Below are 16,466 nucleotides of genomic sequence, written 5' to 3'. Positions count from 1 at the left end.
TAAGCACCTGAGAGAGAGTGGGCACCTCCCAGAACACTGTTTTGTGCCACTCCCAACAGAAATACTCCAGGTGGACAACTTCAGCAATCAGGAGCTCCTCAGTTGCTCATAGAAAATCCCACCTTGGAGTTTACAAAGACTTATGGGTAGAAAAGCCACACTAAATAATTTACTACACCACAGGTACAACACTTGTACACTGGAAACTACAAAATACTGTAGAAAGAAATTAAGGAACTAAATACATGGAATGACATCCTGTGTTCAAGGTTTGGAAGACTGAATATTGTTAAGATGGCAGTACTATACAAAGAGGTCTACAGTTTCCAGGCAAGCCCTATCAAAAGCCCAATGGCAGAACACAATAGCTCATCAAAAAAATTCATATGGAATTACAAGGGACCCAAAATAGCCAAAACCGAAAAAGAACAAAAAAGGAGGACCCACACATTCTTATTCCAAAACATCCTACAAAGCAACAGTAATCAAAACAGTCTGGTACTGGCATAAGGCTAGACATATAGACCAATGAAACAGAATCGAGAACCCAGAAATAAACTCTCACGTTGATGGTGGGTGAAATGAGTTCCCTTATGTGGTCTTTTGCCTCAGTTCTTTGGAAAAACAGCTTGGAAGATCCCCACCCCCAACCCCCCAGGAATTATCTTTGCCCTACTTCTTTGGTGAAGCGCCTTGTGGGGAATGGACTCCCAGGTTGTTTTCTGACCCCAAAGAGTTTGTTACTTTTGCCCAGGAGATTTCCAGGGTTGACTTAAGCTTCCTGGGTAAAGCTGTAAATAACTTGATGGCTTGATGCTTTTCCTGGTCATTAACAACAGCTGAGTGGACTGGCATCTCACGGGTAGCTGAGGACTGCTTTTCCAACTCCGGTTTGGTGAAGGACGCTCTCCCTGTAGTTGGTGAGGACTGGGACATATAAATGGCTGAAATGCAGAGGCCTCCTGGTTGAGAGAGAGAGATGCTAAGAGTAGGGCTGGATGAGAAGCAGAGTTGCATGGGAGCTCAATGGTCCTGAAACTGGCACGCTGGCTGTGAGCTGGACCAGTCAGCAGTAGAGTGGCCATGGCAGAGGCCAACAGCAGATAGCGTGATGTCTGAGTGCCTGATGGCAGAGAAGTCTGATGGAGGTCTGAGAGAGCTGTTACACTGGCAATGAGCTGGGCCAGTTAGCGGCAGAAAGGCCAAAGGCAGAAAGGCCAACAGTGGGGAGCCCAACTGCAGGGAACACGACGACAGAGAGGCCAGTGGTGCAGAGGCCTGCACACAGCTACGCAGCAGAGAAGCCACGCCCACTGGAGTCCTGTGTGTTTCCTGAGCTGACCACAAGTTATTCCTAGTCCTTCCCAGTTGATCTTGACACTGAGTTGTGTAGCCTGTTACCTCCCTAATAAACCACATAACTCTGAGCATGGTCTTTGAGTTCTGTGTGACCGCTGCAATGAATTACTGAGAAGTTGAGTGTGCTGTGGGGGAAATGGCTGGTCTCAGAAACGGTGAAGAAGTTGGAATAGAGTGGAGGTATGTCTGACCTTCACCTCATAGGAACCAGCTTTGTGCTGGTCCTGATTCTCATCCCCCATGAATTTAGACGACTTTTTACACTGCATTACAACAGTCAATTGATTTTCTACAAGAATGCCACTCAATGGGGAAATATCAGTCTTTTCATCAATGGTGCTGCGATAACTGGATATCCACATGGAAAATAAGAGTAATTAGACCCCTACCTCACACTGTATGTAAAAATTAACACAGAATGGATTACAGACCTAAATGTAAGAGCTAGAACTACAAACTCTTAAAAGAAAACCTAGGACCTTGAATTTGACGATGGATTCTTAGATATGATATCCAAAGCACAAGTAACAAGAAAAAATAGATCAGTTGGATTTCCACAAAATGAAAACCTCTGTGTATCAAAGGACATAATTGGAGTGAAAAGGCAACTCACAGAACAGGAGAAAATATTTGCAAATCATGTATTTGCTAAGGGTCTAGTATTCGAACTATATATAAAGAACTCTCACAACTCAACAACAAAAAGACAAACGAGTCCATTTAAAAATGAGTAAAGGACTTGAATAGACATTTCTCCAGAAGATCTATCAACCAAACCCACTACCATCAAGTCAATTCTGACTCATAGCGACCCCCATTGAGTTTCCAAGGTGGTAAACCTTTATGAAAGTAGATTGCCTAGTCTTCCTTCTGTGGAGGAGCTGATGGGTTTGAACCGCCAACTTTCTGGTTAGCAGTCAAATGCCTTAGACACTGTGCCACCAGAGCTCCTTAGAAGATCTATAAATGGACAATAAACACATGAAAAGATGCTTGATGTCACTAGTCATTAAGCAAACACAAATCAAAGTCATAATGAGAAATCATGTCATACCCACTTTCACTGCCATCGAGTAGATTCCGACTCATAGTGACCCCCATTAAGTTTCCAAAGCTGCAAATCTTTACAGAAGCAGAATGCCTCATCAAAAACTTCCACAGAGCTGCTAGTGGGTTCAAACTGCCAACTTTCGGTTGCAACCAAATGCCTTAACCGCTAAACCACCAGAGGTCCTTCATGCCCGTTAGGATGGCTATAAAAATTAACAATAACAAAAACAAACAGAAAGTAACAACTCCTGGTGAAAATGTGGTAAAACTAAAACCCTCTTTGTAGCGCAGTGAGCTACTTAACATGGCCTTTCTAGTCATAGTGTTTTAACTTCCAGCAAATCACTGAGTCCAAAAACCCTCTGCCATTGAGTCAGTTCTGACTCACAGTGACCTCCACTGGGTTTCCAAGTCTGTAAATCTTTATGTAAGCAGACTGCCTCATCTTCCTCCTGCAGAGCAGCTGGTGGATTTGAACTGTCGACTTTCTGGTTAGCAGCCAAATGCCTTATCCACTACAGTACCAGAGCTCCTTAAAATGCAAACGTGAGCTGCTTTTGGCCCACCAATGGGATTAGATGCTTGCTAATAATGCAAATAAGGGGCATGTCACCCTTGGGGTGGGACCATGCAAATAAGGTGTATGGAATCCTAACATGGGGACAGGTCAATTTTGCCATCCTGCCAGGCTTAAAATGAGCCATCTCAGAGGTAGGAAGGGGAACTTGACTACCACCAAGAAGAAAATATGGTAACATCCTTTAGACCCAGGGTCCCTGCAGCACTGGGAACCTCCTCGACTCAGGAGCTGTAACGCCAGAGAGACGGCAGCAGCAAACTGGTGGCAGCAGAAGCAGGCGACCAGCAGGAGATGGTGCAGGGGCTTCCAGACCCACAGAGCCAGAAAGCTGAGCCCCTTCAGGCAGGAGGCTTGCTGGTGGAGTGGGGTGCCTTCAGGTCTTTGGTGGAGCTAACTTTGCTGACTTGTGGAGCTATAGCTGAGTGCCTTTGGGCCAATGCTTACTGGTGGAGTGGGGTGCCTCTGAGCACTTATCAGCAGAGCTAAAAGAGCTTTGTAAACTTGTTCAAGCAAGGCAGAGGCCAAGGGGCCACGGGGGATGAGAGGTCTAGGATAGAGAGAGACCTGCCAGCAGGCATAGCTGAGAAGAGGCTGTCCTGATGGAAGAACTGTATCCTGAGTCATTTCTGATTCTGAATTGCAATCTGGTATTCCCTAATGAACCTTGTAATCATGAGTATTGTCTGTGAGTTCTGTGTGGCTATTGCAATGAATTATCAAACCCAGCAGAAGGTAGAGAATGCTGTGGGAGGGACAAGTGGTGCCCCAACACCATTTCTACACTGGTACATCGCTGGTGGGAATGCAAAATGGTGCAGCCACTGTGGAAAACAGCTTAGTGGTTCCTCCAACAGTTAAACACAGAATTATCAAAGCCAGACCTTCTGCCATCAAGTCAACTCCATATGACATAGCAATTCTACTCCTAGGTATGCATAAGCAAGGGAAATAAAAACAAATACTTGTACACCAACATTCACAGCACCACTATTCACAAAAGGTAAAACAACCCAAGTATTCGTCAAATGATGAATGGATAAACAAAATGTGATATATCCATACAATGGAGTATCATGCAGCCATGAAGGGAATAATACCTGCTACAATGTGGATAAACCTCAGAAACATTATGCTAAGTGAAATAAGCCAGAGAGAAAAGGCCACGGATTTTATGATTCCATTTCTATAAAATGTCAAGAATATGTAAGTCTGTAGAGACAGAAAGTAGATCAGTGGTGTCCAGGGGCTAGGGAAGGAGAGAATGGGAGAGACTGCTTAATGAGTACAGGATCTCCTTCAGGGGTGATAAAAATGTTTTGAAATTAGATATTGCTCATAATTGTACAATACTGTGAATGTACTAAAGCCACTTCATAATGGTTAATTTTAGGTTAGGTGAATTTCACCTTGATTAAAAAAAGAAAAATGTGTTAAGCTTGGGAATTCCACTGCTTAACACCTAAAACGTGAAGCTGGAAAACGAGAAAGGATTCCCCAAGGTCACACTCTTCACCCACAGGAGATGGCCCTCCTCCTTCCCAGCTCTGGATTCTCTTCCCCAAGTAGTTCTGAGAGCAACTAGCAAGTAGATGACAGCGACTGGTCCCACTTATTGAACACTTACTTCGTGACTCCATTTAGTCCTTTCCGGGTATAATCACAATGAATACCTCCCCCGGCCAATAACCCTGTGAGAACCCACTGCTACTATCCCCATTTTATAGAGGAGGAACACCGAGTCCCAGAGAGGAGCCTAAGGTCCCACAGCCAGAAGGTTCAACACTCAATCTATAATTCTAACCATATGGCAGAATGGTTTTCAAAAACTGGAAGCAATACAGTTCTGGCCCCACGTGCTCTTCCGGAATCCTGCTGCTCTCCCATCACGAGGTGGGGTCTATGGACCCTCCCTTAACCTGGGAGGGCTTCTGTGACTGCCTGGATAAACACAGTACAAGGGAACGATGCTGGATGATCCAAGATGGCAACACCTCCCGCTCCTTCCCTCCTGGCTCACTTGCTCTCAGGTGTGTGGAGCCTCAGCCACCACATGAGAAGCCCAGCCATCCTGAAGCTGCCAGGTTGGAAAGACTGTGGTGAGGTCCTGACACTACACGGAGAGAGAGAGGAGTCTGGTCAGCCTCCCACTGTTAGCGCTCCAGACAGTCTGATTACAACAGAGTAAGGAACCCTGGAGGCAGATCACTAAGTCAAGCCCTTCCCCAATGCCTGACCTACAGAAACCATGAGCGAAAAATGACTGTAATTTTAAGTTCACAGTGACCCCCATTGGGTTTCCGAGGCAGTAAATCTTTACAGTAGATAGCCCAGTCTTCCTTCCATGGAGTGGCTGGTGGGTTTGAACCGCCAACTTTCCGGTTAGCAGTCAAATGCCTTAGCTCTGCGCCACAATGCTAACCGAAAGGCTGGAGGTTTGAGACCACTCAGGAGAAAATCTTGGAGATGTACTTCTGAAAACTCAGCCATTGAAAACCCTATGGAGCACAGTTCCACTCAAACACACATGGGGTCACCATGAGTTGGACTCTACTTGACAGAAACTGGTGGGGGTGGGTTTCAGATCCCTCCACACCAGCCCCTGCTAATCAGTATCAACCCACTCAACTTTGTCGTCCATGACTTCAGGTCTGGAACTGTGTGTGAGGGGAGCTTGGGTGTACTGACCAGTTAGTTTTGAAGGCTCAGAGCTATTTGGAGTAGGAATTTCTGGAATATGAAGGAAAAGAAGATGAGTACTTCTTAAGGAAAGACTGTGAGGGTCTGTGACGAAGAGGTGTATTGCACTTTCTCAGTATCCATGGCCCCTGCATTTGGCAAAAGTACCCCAATTTTGCTTTGGAAACTCCTCTTCCACACTGTGTAAGTCAGTTGGTGTTCCACCCTCCAAGGCCAAGAAAAGTGACCAAATGAAGCTGGTCCCTCATGAGACTCTGAAGCCAAAGGACTGAGAGATAGAGTCATTGTCACAGTGGGGTCCTGAAGGAATAGCTCCTAGGGCTGCCCGGCCCTCTGCCCTTTCTGATGACAAATGATTCAGACTTGCTTCAATTTGGTGAGATTTCTCATACGCTTCCCTTTGGGGTAAGTTTGTTAGATTAGTTTCTGTTGCTGGCTACCAAAGAACACTGGCTGAAATAGGGGGCTGAGACTGTGGCTTCATATCAGAGTTGGGTGGGGTCTGAAGTCAGGGTCCAGGGCCCAGGGTAGGATAAGACTCTATTTTCCACCATCTTTTGTAGCTAGGTTTGTCCGTGAGACTTCTGGCCAATAGGATGTAAAGGGATATGCTGTGCACCTCCCAAAAAGGAGGAGTGTGCCTCTCTTCATGCTCCCTCCTCCGTGCTGGCTGGAATGAAGAGTGAAGGCTGGAGCCAGCACATCTACCTTGGATCATGGGGTGGAAGCCCCACGTGGCAATGGAGCAACAAATCAAAGGAGCTGGAGAAAGCATATCTGTATGCACTGTAAGGAGGTCTGGGTATACAGTAGGGCTGACAAGGGGCAAGGTCGTGGTCGCTTCCTGGCCACAGCCAGCTACCCAGAAGGAGCAAGGAGTTAGACCTGTGGGCTCAGGATCATGGTCGCAGAGGACATCAAGCTCAATTGGCATAACATACTACAGAACAACACTGTTCTACATCCTACTTTGGTGAGTAGTAAATGGGGTCTTAAAAGCTTCCAAGTGGCCATCTAGATGCAACGATGGGTCTCTCCTCATCCAGAGCAAAGAAAAATGAAGAAAAGCAAAGACTCATGGGAACAATTAGTCCAAGGGACTAGAGGACCATGTGATCCTCAGCCTATATGACTATGAGACCAGAAGAATTAGATGGTGCCCAGCTATCACTGTCAGAGTGGGATTGGTGCAGGAGATCCTAGATAGAGTGGGAGAACAATGTGGAACAAAACTCAAAATCATAAAAAAAAAAAAAAAAGACCAGGTTGGCTGGTCTGAGAGACTGGTGAGACCCCTGAGAATATGGTCCCTAGTTACCCTTCAGGTCTGGAACTGAACTCACTCTTGTGTCTTCCAGCCAAACAACAGACAAGCATATGGACTGAACATTTACATCAGGTAGATACACTCCTTGGAGAGATCAATCGTGGGAGACCAGAAGGGCAGTGTTTGCACAGGGAGACAGCTGGGGGCAGGGGGCAGTGCATGGAAGGGAATGACCCAGGGAAGAGGAAACCACAGGGAGGAAGTGGGAAGAGAGCTGTTACTTATGTGGAACTGCAGTCAATGTCATGAAACGAAATGTGTATGAACCACTGTACAAAAAATGAGTTTTCTTTGCAAAGTTTCACCCAAATCACAATAAAAGTTTTTCTTTAAAAGAAAGAACTGCAGAAGCTCATGATGGTCAAACCCCACCAACGCTTCCCTGACTACTTCTGGATTTCATCTCCATGAAAGAGACAAATTTCTATCTTATTGAAACCACTGTTACATGGGTTTTTTGTCACAAGCCTCAAAATTGCTACAGTGTGAATGTTGCTGAGAAGAGGGTCTATTTAAGACTTTCACCGGGTTCTCAGAGAGACTCTCCCTTCTTGACCTCCTAGAACCACAGGCAAAATGAGTAGAGACTGACGTTGAGGGGTGTTTTCTGAGAGGGATTTGATCTGGGTGGGATCTGCACGTAGGCAAAAGTTCGCGCGCTATGGGACCATACTCACAGGGAACATCAAGCTTAATTGGCATAACATACAACACAAAACATTGTTCCACCTCCTACTTTGCCAAGTAGTGACCAGGATCTTAAAAGCTTCCAAGCAGCCATCTAGATGCAATGATGGGTCTCTCCTCATCCAGAGCAAAGAAGAAGGAAGAAAACCAAAGACTCATGGAAACAATTAGTCCTCATGACTGGTACACCATGTGATCTCCAACCTATACAACTATGAGACCAGAAAAACTAGATGGTGCCCGGGGACCACTGTCAACCACTAGGAGAGGGATCTATGTAGGAGATCCTCGATAGAGAGGAAGAACAATGCAGAACAAAACTCTAAATCATTTCATAAAAGGAAAACAAAGGGGGGACCAGGATTGCTGATCTGATAGAGCCTAATGGAACCACTGAGACTATGGTTCCTAGCTGCCCTTCATGTCTGGAATTGAACCCACACCTGTGGCTTCCAGCCAAACAAAAGACAGGCATATGAGTTGAACATTTACACTAGGTAGATATACTCCTTGGAGAGAACATCATGGGAGAAAGAAGGTCTGCTTATGCACAGGGAGACAGCTCAGGGGGCAGGAGTGCATGGAGGGATGGACACGGAAGAGGTGACTGTTGGGAGGAAGTGGGAGGGGAGCTGTTGCATTGGGGTAAATTGCAATCACTGTCATGAGACAACATGTGTGAAATGCTGTATGGAAAGGGAATTTGCTCTGTAAACTTTCACCCAATCACAATTAAAAAAAAAAAAAAAGTTCACGAGTTGTATGCCCTGAAGGTCTCTGAGCTTTATCGTGTGCACATATGTTCCTCCATGAGAGAAGTCCCAGAAACATCCACAACTACTGAGAATGATGATAAAGATCACCAGCGCATCCGTGAGCACTTCTTACGTGCTGCACGTTGACTTGAATGCTTTGTATTAACCTACTTGAGACCCACAGTAATTTTCTAGATCAGCAACAGCCATTCCCAGTTGCCATCAAGGTGGTTCTGGCTCACGGCGACCCTGGGGGGTCAGAGGAGCACTGGCCTCCACAGGGCTCTCAGAGGCTGATATGTCACAAGTACGTCACCAGGCCTTTCTTCCAAGGTGTGTCCGGGTGGGCTCCAACCTTCGACCTTACCTTTCGGACAGCAGCTGAGTGCATGACAATATGCACCACCCGGGGCCTCCAGGAACAAACATCAGGAACTGTGATGACACCCGCTTTCCAGATAAGGAAACGGAACACAGAGAGGGGAGGGCCTGGCCAGAGTCCACGCAGCCAGCTGGGGTGGGGCTGGGATGCCAGGGCCTGGGAGAGAGGAGTGGCGGGCTCTGGCAGTACTCACAGAGTCCTTCAGGGCCAGGAAACAGTGGCAGATCCAGCGTCGAGTGGTCCCGTCACGGCAGATGTAGGAGAAAGCCTTGTCCAGGTTGCGGTCAGGAGCACAAAAGGAAACCTTCTCAATGGTCTGGTCTACCAGCAGGTCCTGGGGAAGGCCAGGGAGGTCAGGAGAGGGAGGCGGATGCATTTTCATTTATTCATTCAACATTCCCTTAGCGTCTGCTCAGTGGCCAGTCCCGAGTGGGCAGGGACCCAGTACTCACTGAGACAGCACAGACACTGCCTGCATGGGCTCCCACCTCAGTGGTGGAGGGGTCTGGCTGGGACAGGGGAGGCACAGGTGGAGGGCTAGGGCAGGACGGGGAGGTGCAGGCAGAGGGATCAGGTCTGTGACAGGGAAGGTGCGGGCAGCATGGTTAGAGCCTGGATGGGGGAGGCACAGGGGCCTGTGCGAGCCTGCATCCAGTAACTAAGGTAGTGCTTCCCAGAAGAGAAACCAACTAAGCAAAAGGCAGGGAACAGTATTTCAGGCAAAAGGAACATCCTATGCAAATGTGATGATGTGTTCATTCGTTAACCCAATTCCCATCATGTCTGGGTGTCTCTGGCAATCTCTGGCCCAGGTGGGGGAGTCAATGGTGAGCAAACAGACACCCAGATGCTGGCTCCATAGAGCTCTATATCCAGCCAAGCAGACTGACACTCCCTGACCTGAACGCTTATGATGCATCACGCATGGTTTTAAACATTTTATCTATATTTTCTCATTTCATAATAGGGTCTATTTTTATCCCCATTTTATAGCCAAGGCAACTAAGGCACAAAAAACAAAACCCACTGCCATCAAGTCAATTTCAACTCATAGTGACCCCCATTGGGTTTCTGGTAAATCTTTAAGGAAGTAGAATTCCCAATCTTCCTTCTGAGGAGTGGGTGGTGAGTTTGAACCACCAACCTGCTGGTTAGCAGTCAAATGCCTTAGGCAATGTGCCACCAGAGCCCCTGAGGCACAGAGGGATGAAATCTCGGACCCAGGGTCACCCAGCTTTAAGCAGGTGAGCCAGGCTCCGACAGCCATGCTCTTCCCTGCAAATAGCACAGGAACCTTCTCTGAATTACAACTGTGAGGTGAGCCAAGAGCACATGGTACAGTCCAGAAGGTCCCTGAGGGAGGGACATCCCAGAGGTGGGTGAGAAGGCATCCTTGGCCCTGATTCCAGCAGAGAGTGGAGAAGGGCAAATGGAGCCCACCCCCATGGGTCCCTTACCTTGGTCTTGTCATCCACCACTCGGAGCCCATCGGCTGACACCCACAGGACAGACTTCACAGATTTCCGGCCCATCTAACAGGGAGGGGGGACAAGGAGGCCGGGTCAGGCCTGCCTTAGTGGGCCTGAGCTTGCCCCCTCCCTGGCTCCAGCCCCTCACTCACCGCCTTCAACTTCTTCACAGCATCTTCACACACATGCATCCCCCGGGACTCCTCCACCTCCACGTGGCCCAGGTACTGAGGGAGGGGACAGGAGGACCAGAAATAAGCAGTCGTCGGTAATTCTTACTTTCACCTGACTACTTGAGAGGCACCAGGCAACGTTCCAAGCGTTTTATACAAACGACTCATTTACTCAGCATCTCATCTCTACAAGGTGGATACTCCATCTTTACCCAGTTACACAGATGAGAGGGGGCCTGGTGGCGGTGGTTAAGCACTTGGCCGTGAACCAAAAAGTTAGTGGCTGGAACCCACCAGCTGTTCCACGGAAGAAAGATGTGGCAGCTTGGAGCTTGGAGCCTTGGAAACCCTATGGTGCAATAGGGTTGCACCATTCTACTCTATCCTAGAGGGTTGCCACAAATCAGAATTAACTGCAAGGCAAAAGGTTAGGTTTTTCAATGGTTTATACACATAGCAAAACCAAAACACAATGCATAGCAGAGGATTCGTGGTCCTGCCCACATTCCTAGGCCCTACTGTTGTCCCTGAGTACCAGTATCTGTGTGCCTGAAGGTGCCCCCCCTCAGGCTGCATAAGACTGCTCAGCCACCCTTACAACAGGTCTGACCCAATGCAATGACTGATGGGATTGGTGTCCATAGACCGAGCTCCCTCACCCTGTGGGGTGGCTGAGGTGCTCGCTCTATGCTGTTTCCCTGAGTTCTTCCGTGGGATTAAGCTTCAATTGCCCACAGCTGCAGTTTTAATACACCTTATGGATGGTCTTCCCTTCCTCCCTGCCACCAGCATTTCCTGCACCTTCTGAATGAATCCCTCACACTCAGAATCTACTTCCGGGAAAAGGGATGAAAAGGCAGAGGGGCTATGACCATTGTCCTTTGCCACACAGCCTGGAAGGGGCTGAAGGGGGTGTGGAGCCCCAGTCCGCTGAGCTTCACAGCCCATGTAATGACTCCTGTTCGCCACAATCTAAAAGTGTTGTGTAAACGCTCTTGGTTGTCATAAACCAGTGTTCCATAGTAGTGGACTCTGCGAACGGTACAGAATTTTTGTTCTCTTTGGACATTGTGAGTCCTGGCTGAACTGGGGACCCCCTCCCTCATCAGTATTTCCCAAGTAACATCTGCCCGACGTAAGTGAATGTCTCTTGTATTTTTTAACGCCACCCTCAAAAGACCTGGCACTTGCCGCCCTGCTCCGGTAGGCTTCGCTGTTCTTTGTGAACGTAAAGCATCTTCTGCAATATACGGCTTTGGCAGAGCCAGCTGTAACCCGGAACAAACCCATAACCCGGAAGAGGCGGGGCCATCCCGCCCCTCCGCCCAGGCCCCGCCCACTCACCCTGACCGGAAAGCTGCACGTGCCCTTCCGTACTGCGTCCTCGTCCGCCTGCCATTGGTGCGGGCGCGAGGCCTCAGGTACATAGGCTGGCTTTCTCCGCCGCAGGCTCTGACGTAACTTGTTCATGGTGCCTGCGCCGTCTGGTGACAGAGGACAGGGGCATGGATCTGGGGCACAGGGTGCAAGGGGTACTAGGAGCATGGGGTCAGAGAACATGGGAATTGGTCATGGGCTAGGGGGCCACTGGGTGAGAGGACATGGCATTCAGGGGGCCTAGGATTACAGTTTGTGGTCAAGGGACATGGAGTTCAATGGACACAGGGGGCACTGGAAGGCAAGGAGAGTGAGCACAGGGGCAATGGACATAGGGCCAAGGAATGTGGAGGCCTGAGTGGGGGTCATGGGTCACAGGTTTGAGGGGTTTGGAGGTTGGGGGATGTGATGGTCAAGAGGCATGAGGAACCAAAGGATGGAAAGTCAAGGCACTGGAGGGCATACAGGTCAAGGTTATGAGGTCAGGATTTTAGGGGTATGAGAGTCAGGAAATGGGGCAATCAGAGGGCACTGGAATTGGGAGTTGCAGGAGTCAGGGGCACTGGAGTCAGGTGTGTGGGGCACAGGGCTCGGATTCAGAGGCTCCAGGGTTGAGGATAGGGCGTAGGATCCGAAGGGTGTAGGAGATGGGGGCCTGTCTCTGTGCCTCTGAGACAGCCCCTCTATAATGACTATGTCTACTCCAAGGCACGGCCCCTGGGCCAGTGTGTGCCAGCACCTGTCAGAGGTATGGCTGTGTGTGTGTGTGAGGTGGCCACCCACCAGGACAGTGTTCCTTGATTGATGAGCCACACTGAAGAGTCCAAGAAGGAGGGTGAGAGGTATGATGGTGAGGGGACACCCAGGACTGGGAGCACCAACAGCAGATGGGGGTACTCCCTGGGAGCAAGCAAGCATGTGGCTGTTGTCTACGAGTGTGTATCCTCGAATGGTGTCGGCGAGTGTACGTTCTCTGAAGGCTGGACAGAAGAGTTCATGTCTGACAATGGCTGTTCACGGTGTGTGTCTGTCAATGCTGTTCATGAGGGAATCTGTATCCCAAAGTGTGGTTGTTGTCTATGGGTGTGGGGATCTGTGTCCCAAAGTGTGGTTGTTGTCTATGGGTGTGTGTTCCTGAAGGCTGTCACTAAAGGCCAGCTATGTCTAAGAGTGGTTGTGAGTGTGTTAGTGAATACTGTCTGTGAGGGGTACTTACATCTGTTTTTGTCTGTGAGAACTGGTGGTGTCAGTGATTGTGATCCATGAGGGGTGTCTACGTGTGTTGTTGTCTGACAGCTTATATGTTAGTGAATGTCGTCCCTGAGGGGTGTCTACGTCTGTTGTCTATGACAGCTTGTATGTTAGTGAATGTCGTCCGTGAAGGGTGTCTATGTCCATTGTTGTATATGAGAGCTTCTGCATTAGTGAATGTTGTCCCTGAGGGGTGTCTACATCTGTTGCTGTCTATAAGAGGTGATATGTTGGTGAGTCAGTTGTCCTTGAGGGGCGTCTTCAACCATTGTCGTCTTTGAAAGCTGGTGTGTCAGTCTCCTTAAGCATGTCTCCCAGTGTCCCTGCCATGGTATTCACACACGTGTGTGGATCCCAGAAAGCTTGTTACTTGTGTGTGTGTGTGTGTGCATGTGTCTGTATGTTCATGGATATGAGTGTCTGGTATGTGATAACAGTCTGTGGCAGTAGTGTGACTCTGCCCCTGTGGTGTGGGAATGTTGGTACAGGATATGAGTGTCCAGACGTGTGTGTGATAGTCTAGGGTGCATGTCTGTGAATGAGTGTGGCTTAGGTGGCCCCTGGACAGGGAGAAGGTTGGTGAGGGTCTCCAGTCATACACGTGCTTAAGCCTGTGTGACTGGGGGCAGTCCCTCTGGTCATGCTGGGTAAACCCACCTGCCCACTCAGCCCCTGGCCTCTCCCAAGCTGGTCACTCACCTGGCTCCGTCCTGGAGGTTGCAGGGGGCCCCAAGGCCCCACAGGGGGCTGGGGGCAGATGCTGGTCAGGCCTCCTGGGTCCACCCTGCCCAAGGGAGGGATAAGATGAGACGCTCACCTGGGATGAGGCTTAGTTCCCTTCTCCACCCCACCTCTGGACAGCACCTGACCCCCACGCCCAATCTCAGGCTCCCTGAGGAAGACCCTGGCTGCCATAGTAACGGTATCCAGGGCAACCAGCCACCTGGTCCTCAGGGTCCAGGAAGGAGTGGACGTGTTTGGGGGGCCTTGGATGGGGATCTCCTGGCCTCATGAGGCCCTCAGTACCCAAGGGGATGTTGTGAGGAAGGAGTGGCCTTGGCCTCTAGTCACACATCCAGGGCTGCACGCAAACACAGTCACACGTGTGTAGCCAACTAATGTCTTCAGTTGTCCCCAACACCTGGGCACAGTTAGGCACAGACACGACAGTATACACATGAGACCACACACATACACATAACCAATCCCAGGCACAGAGTTGCTACTACAAACATCTGGTCACACACTCACGTTCCCAAACACACAGACCCTGCTACAGACATTGTCTAAACATGTATGAAGAATCACAGCCCACGAAGACCTGCCACAAACATTGGTCACACCAGCTCCTTCTATTTAATAACTCACAAATTCAGTCATGTACAAAGAGCAGGGCTCAGGCACTCACCAGAGCCACACACGTAGTCACAGCCACACATGTAGTCACACCCAGTGACAGTTACATTTCCTCAGGCACCCAACAATATTCACATCACCCCACCAGACATAGTCACACCCAATCACAGTTCACCCATCTGGTCACCCATAAGCACCCGGTCACACCTAGATACAACCATACCTACACACGTTTGTCACGTCTCCACAGATACATGTTTACACCTAGTCAAGAACATGCTCAAACATACACACATTTGGTCACACAGAGTCACCCCCAGACACAGCCACGTGTATAACCACCCACAGACACAGGGACACCTTGACCACACCAGTCACAGCAACACACCTTTTTGGTCACATAGTCTGTACACATACACAGTCCCAGATATATACGTTTGGTCATAGTGTCAGTCACAACACACAGTCTTCTATGACAGCAACACCTGTATGGACAGTCACCGGCATACAATCACACAGTATGGCTGTGACCAAACCAGTGGCTGGATCTGAATATGACATGTGCTTCTCTGTAACACATAGGGTCACAGCCATGCACAGTTTCCAAAATGGTCATGTATGTTCAGTCACAAAGTGTCAGCGTCTATTACTCAGACACAGGTCACACCATACTACCAACACAGGACATCCCATATGTGCTTACATCATCACAGAAACACGCTCCTCTTCATGCACACACACAAGTCACATAAATCACACAGATATATGGACTCATATATACACCACAGCCCTGTGGAGGCCAGCACACAAAGTCACACCTGGCAGCCATGCACAGTCTCTCCCACCTGGTGGCTTATGCACACAGTGTCACATACTATGAGCACAGTCAGGTATGTGCACAGAAATGCAGAGGCCCAGGTGTGGCACAAAGGCTGGGTTTACACGGTAGACTCAGTCCGAACAGGGCCACAAACAGTCCTGTCACCCTGTCACCAAATCACAGACTCAAATACAAGTAGTCCAATGCGCACATACAAATACATAGGATAAGAACAACCACACGGCTACAGACACACGTACATCCAGCCACCCAGGGTCACAGACATGCAGGTCACACACAGGCGTAGAGAAGCCACTGTCACATACATCCCCCTGACCAACACAGTTACCTGGTGCTGCTACGCATAGACCACACTGACGCATATGTAGCCTTAGTCACACATAATTAAACATGCCACATAGTAGTCTACCAGGTGTTCAAGACACTAAGTCAGATGCATAACCAAAAGCACTCATGCACAACTATAAATACAATCACTCAGGGACAGGGGCATCACACAACCTGTCACATAGCACAATGTGACTTCAGACACAATGACAGTCACACACCCAGAGTTGCACAGTTGTGTGTCAGACATATGTGTGATACACATATGAAGTCAGTTATAGATGTAACCATGAGCATTCACAGGCAATAGGAGGGTCACACATGGACATAACTCACAGCCATAACTCTACCCACACCTTCAGTCAGTCCATGCCCAACCCCAGACTCACATACACTGTCACATACCTGGTTCCAGGTACCAAGACACACAGACACAAGGCCACAAAAGACATCACAACATCACAGATACAACCAAACTGTTACAACCACGCACACACTCAAAACAGACTAAAAGAACCACAGGGTCCTATATAGTGAGCAGCTGTCACACACACACAGAGGCACAACCACACACTTACAACCACACAGCACAGGATTCCTCAGTCACCAGCTGCAGCACACATACACACAGTCAAACAAACGCGGGTCACACTCCCAGCCACCTCCCCATCGCATGCCAGCCCCCCACCCCCAGGTACCACACACAAAGACACCATCACCACAGATGCAGCAGACAGACAGACCAGACAGACGGGGTTGCACTGGGTCCCTGGGGAGCCGCCCCTAGCCCAGCCTGGATTCTGCAGCCTGGGGGGCCAGGGCCAGGAGGGGGAGG

At 49.1% G+C, this 16,466-nt stretch overlaps 1 protein-coding gene across 1 annotated transcript in view; it reads right to left on the bottom strand.

The window, feature by feature from the left end:
- NUMBL (NUMB like endocytic adaptor protein) overlaps nt 1-16,466 on the bottom strand; it is a 31,729-nt gene that overhangs the window by 14,523 nt on the left and 740 nt on the right. The window contains exons 2-6 of the mRNA XM_007942975.1: nt 13,807-13,891; nt 11,824-11,963; nt 10,459-10,533; nt 10,295-10,369; nt 9,031-9,171 (exon numbers count right to left, since the gene is read on the bottom strand). Coding sequence (XP_007941166.1) covers nt 9,031-9,171; nt 10,295-10,369; nt 10,459-10,533; nt 11,824-11,963; nt 13,807-13,891 — 516 coding nt within the window. The remainder of the gene's footprint in view (nt 1-9,030; nt 9,172-10,294; nt 10,370-10,458; nt 10,534-11,823; nt 11,964-13,806; nt 13,892-16,466) is intronic.

This window comes from Orycteropus afer, unplaced genomic scaffold (genome assembly GCF_000298275.1).
Source record: "Orycteropus afer afer isolate SDZICR_OR568_19922 unplaced genomic scaffold, OryAfe1.0 scaffold00099, whole genome shotgun sequence".
Classification (NCBI taxonomy): Eukaryota; Metazoa; Chordata; class Mammalia; order Tubulidentata; family Orycteropodidae; genus Orycteropus; species Orycteropus afer.
The sequence above is the reverse complement of the archived record's forward strand: the minus strand, read 5'-3'. Positions and strand labels throughout refer to the sequence as shown.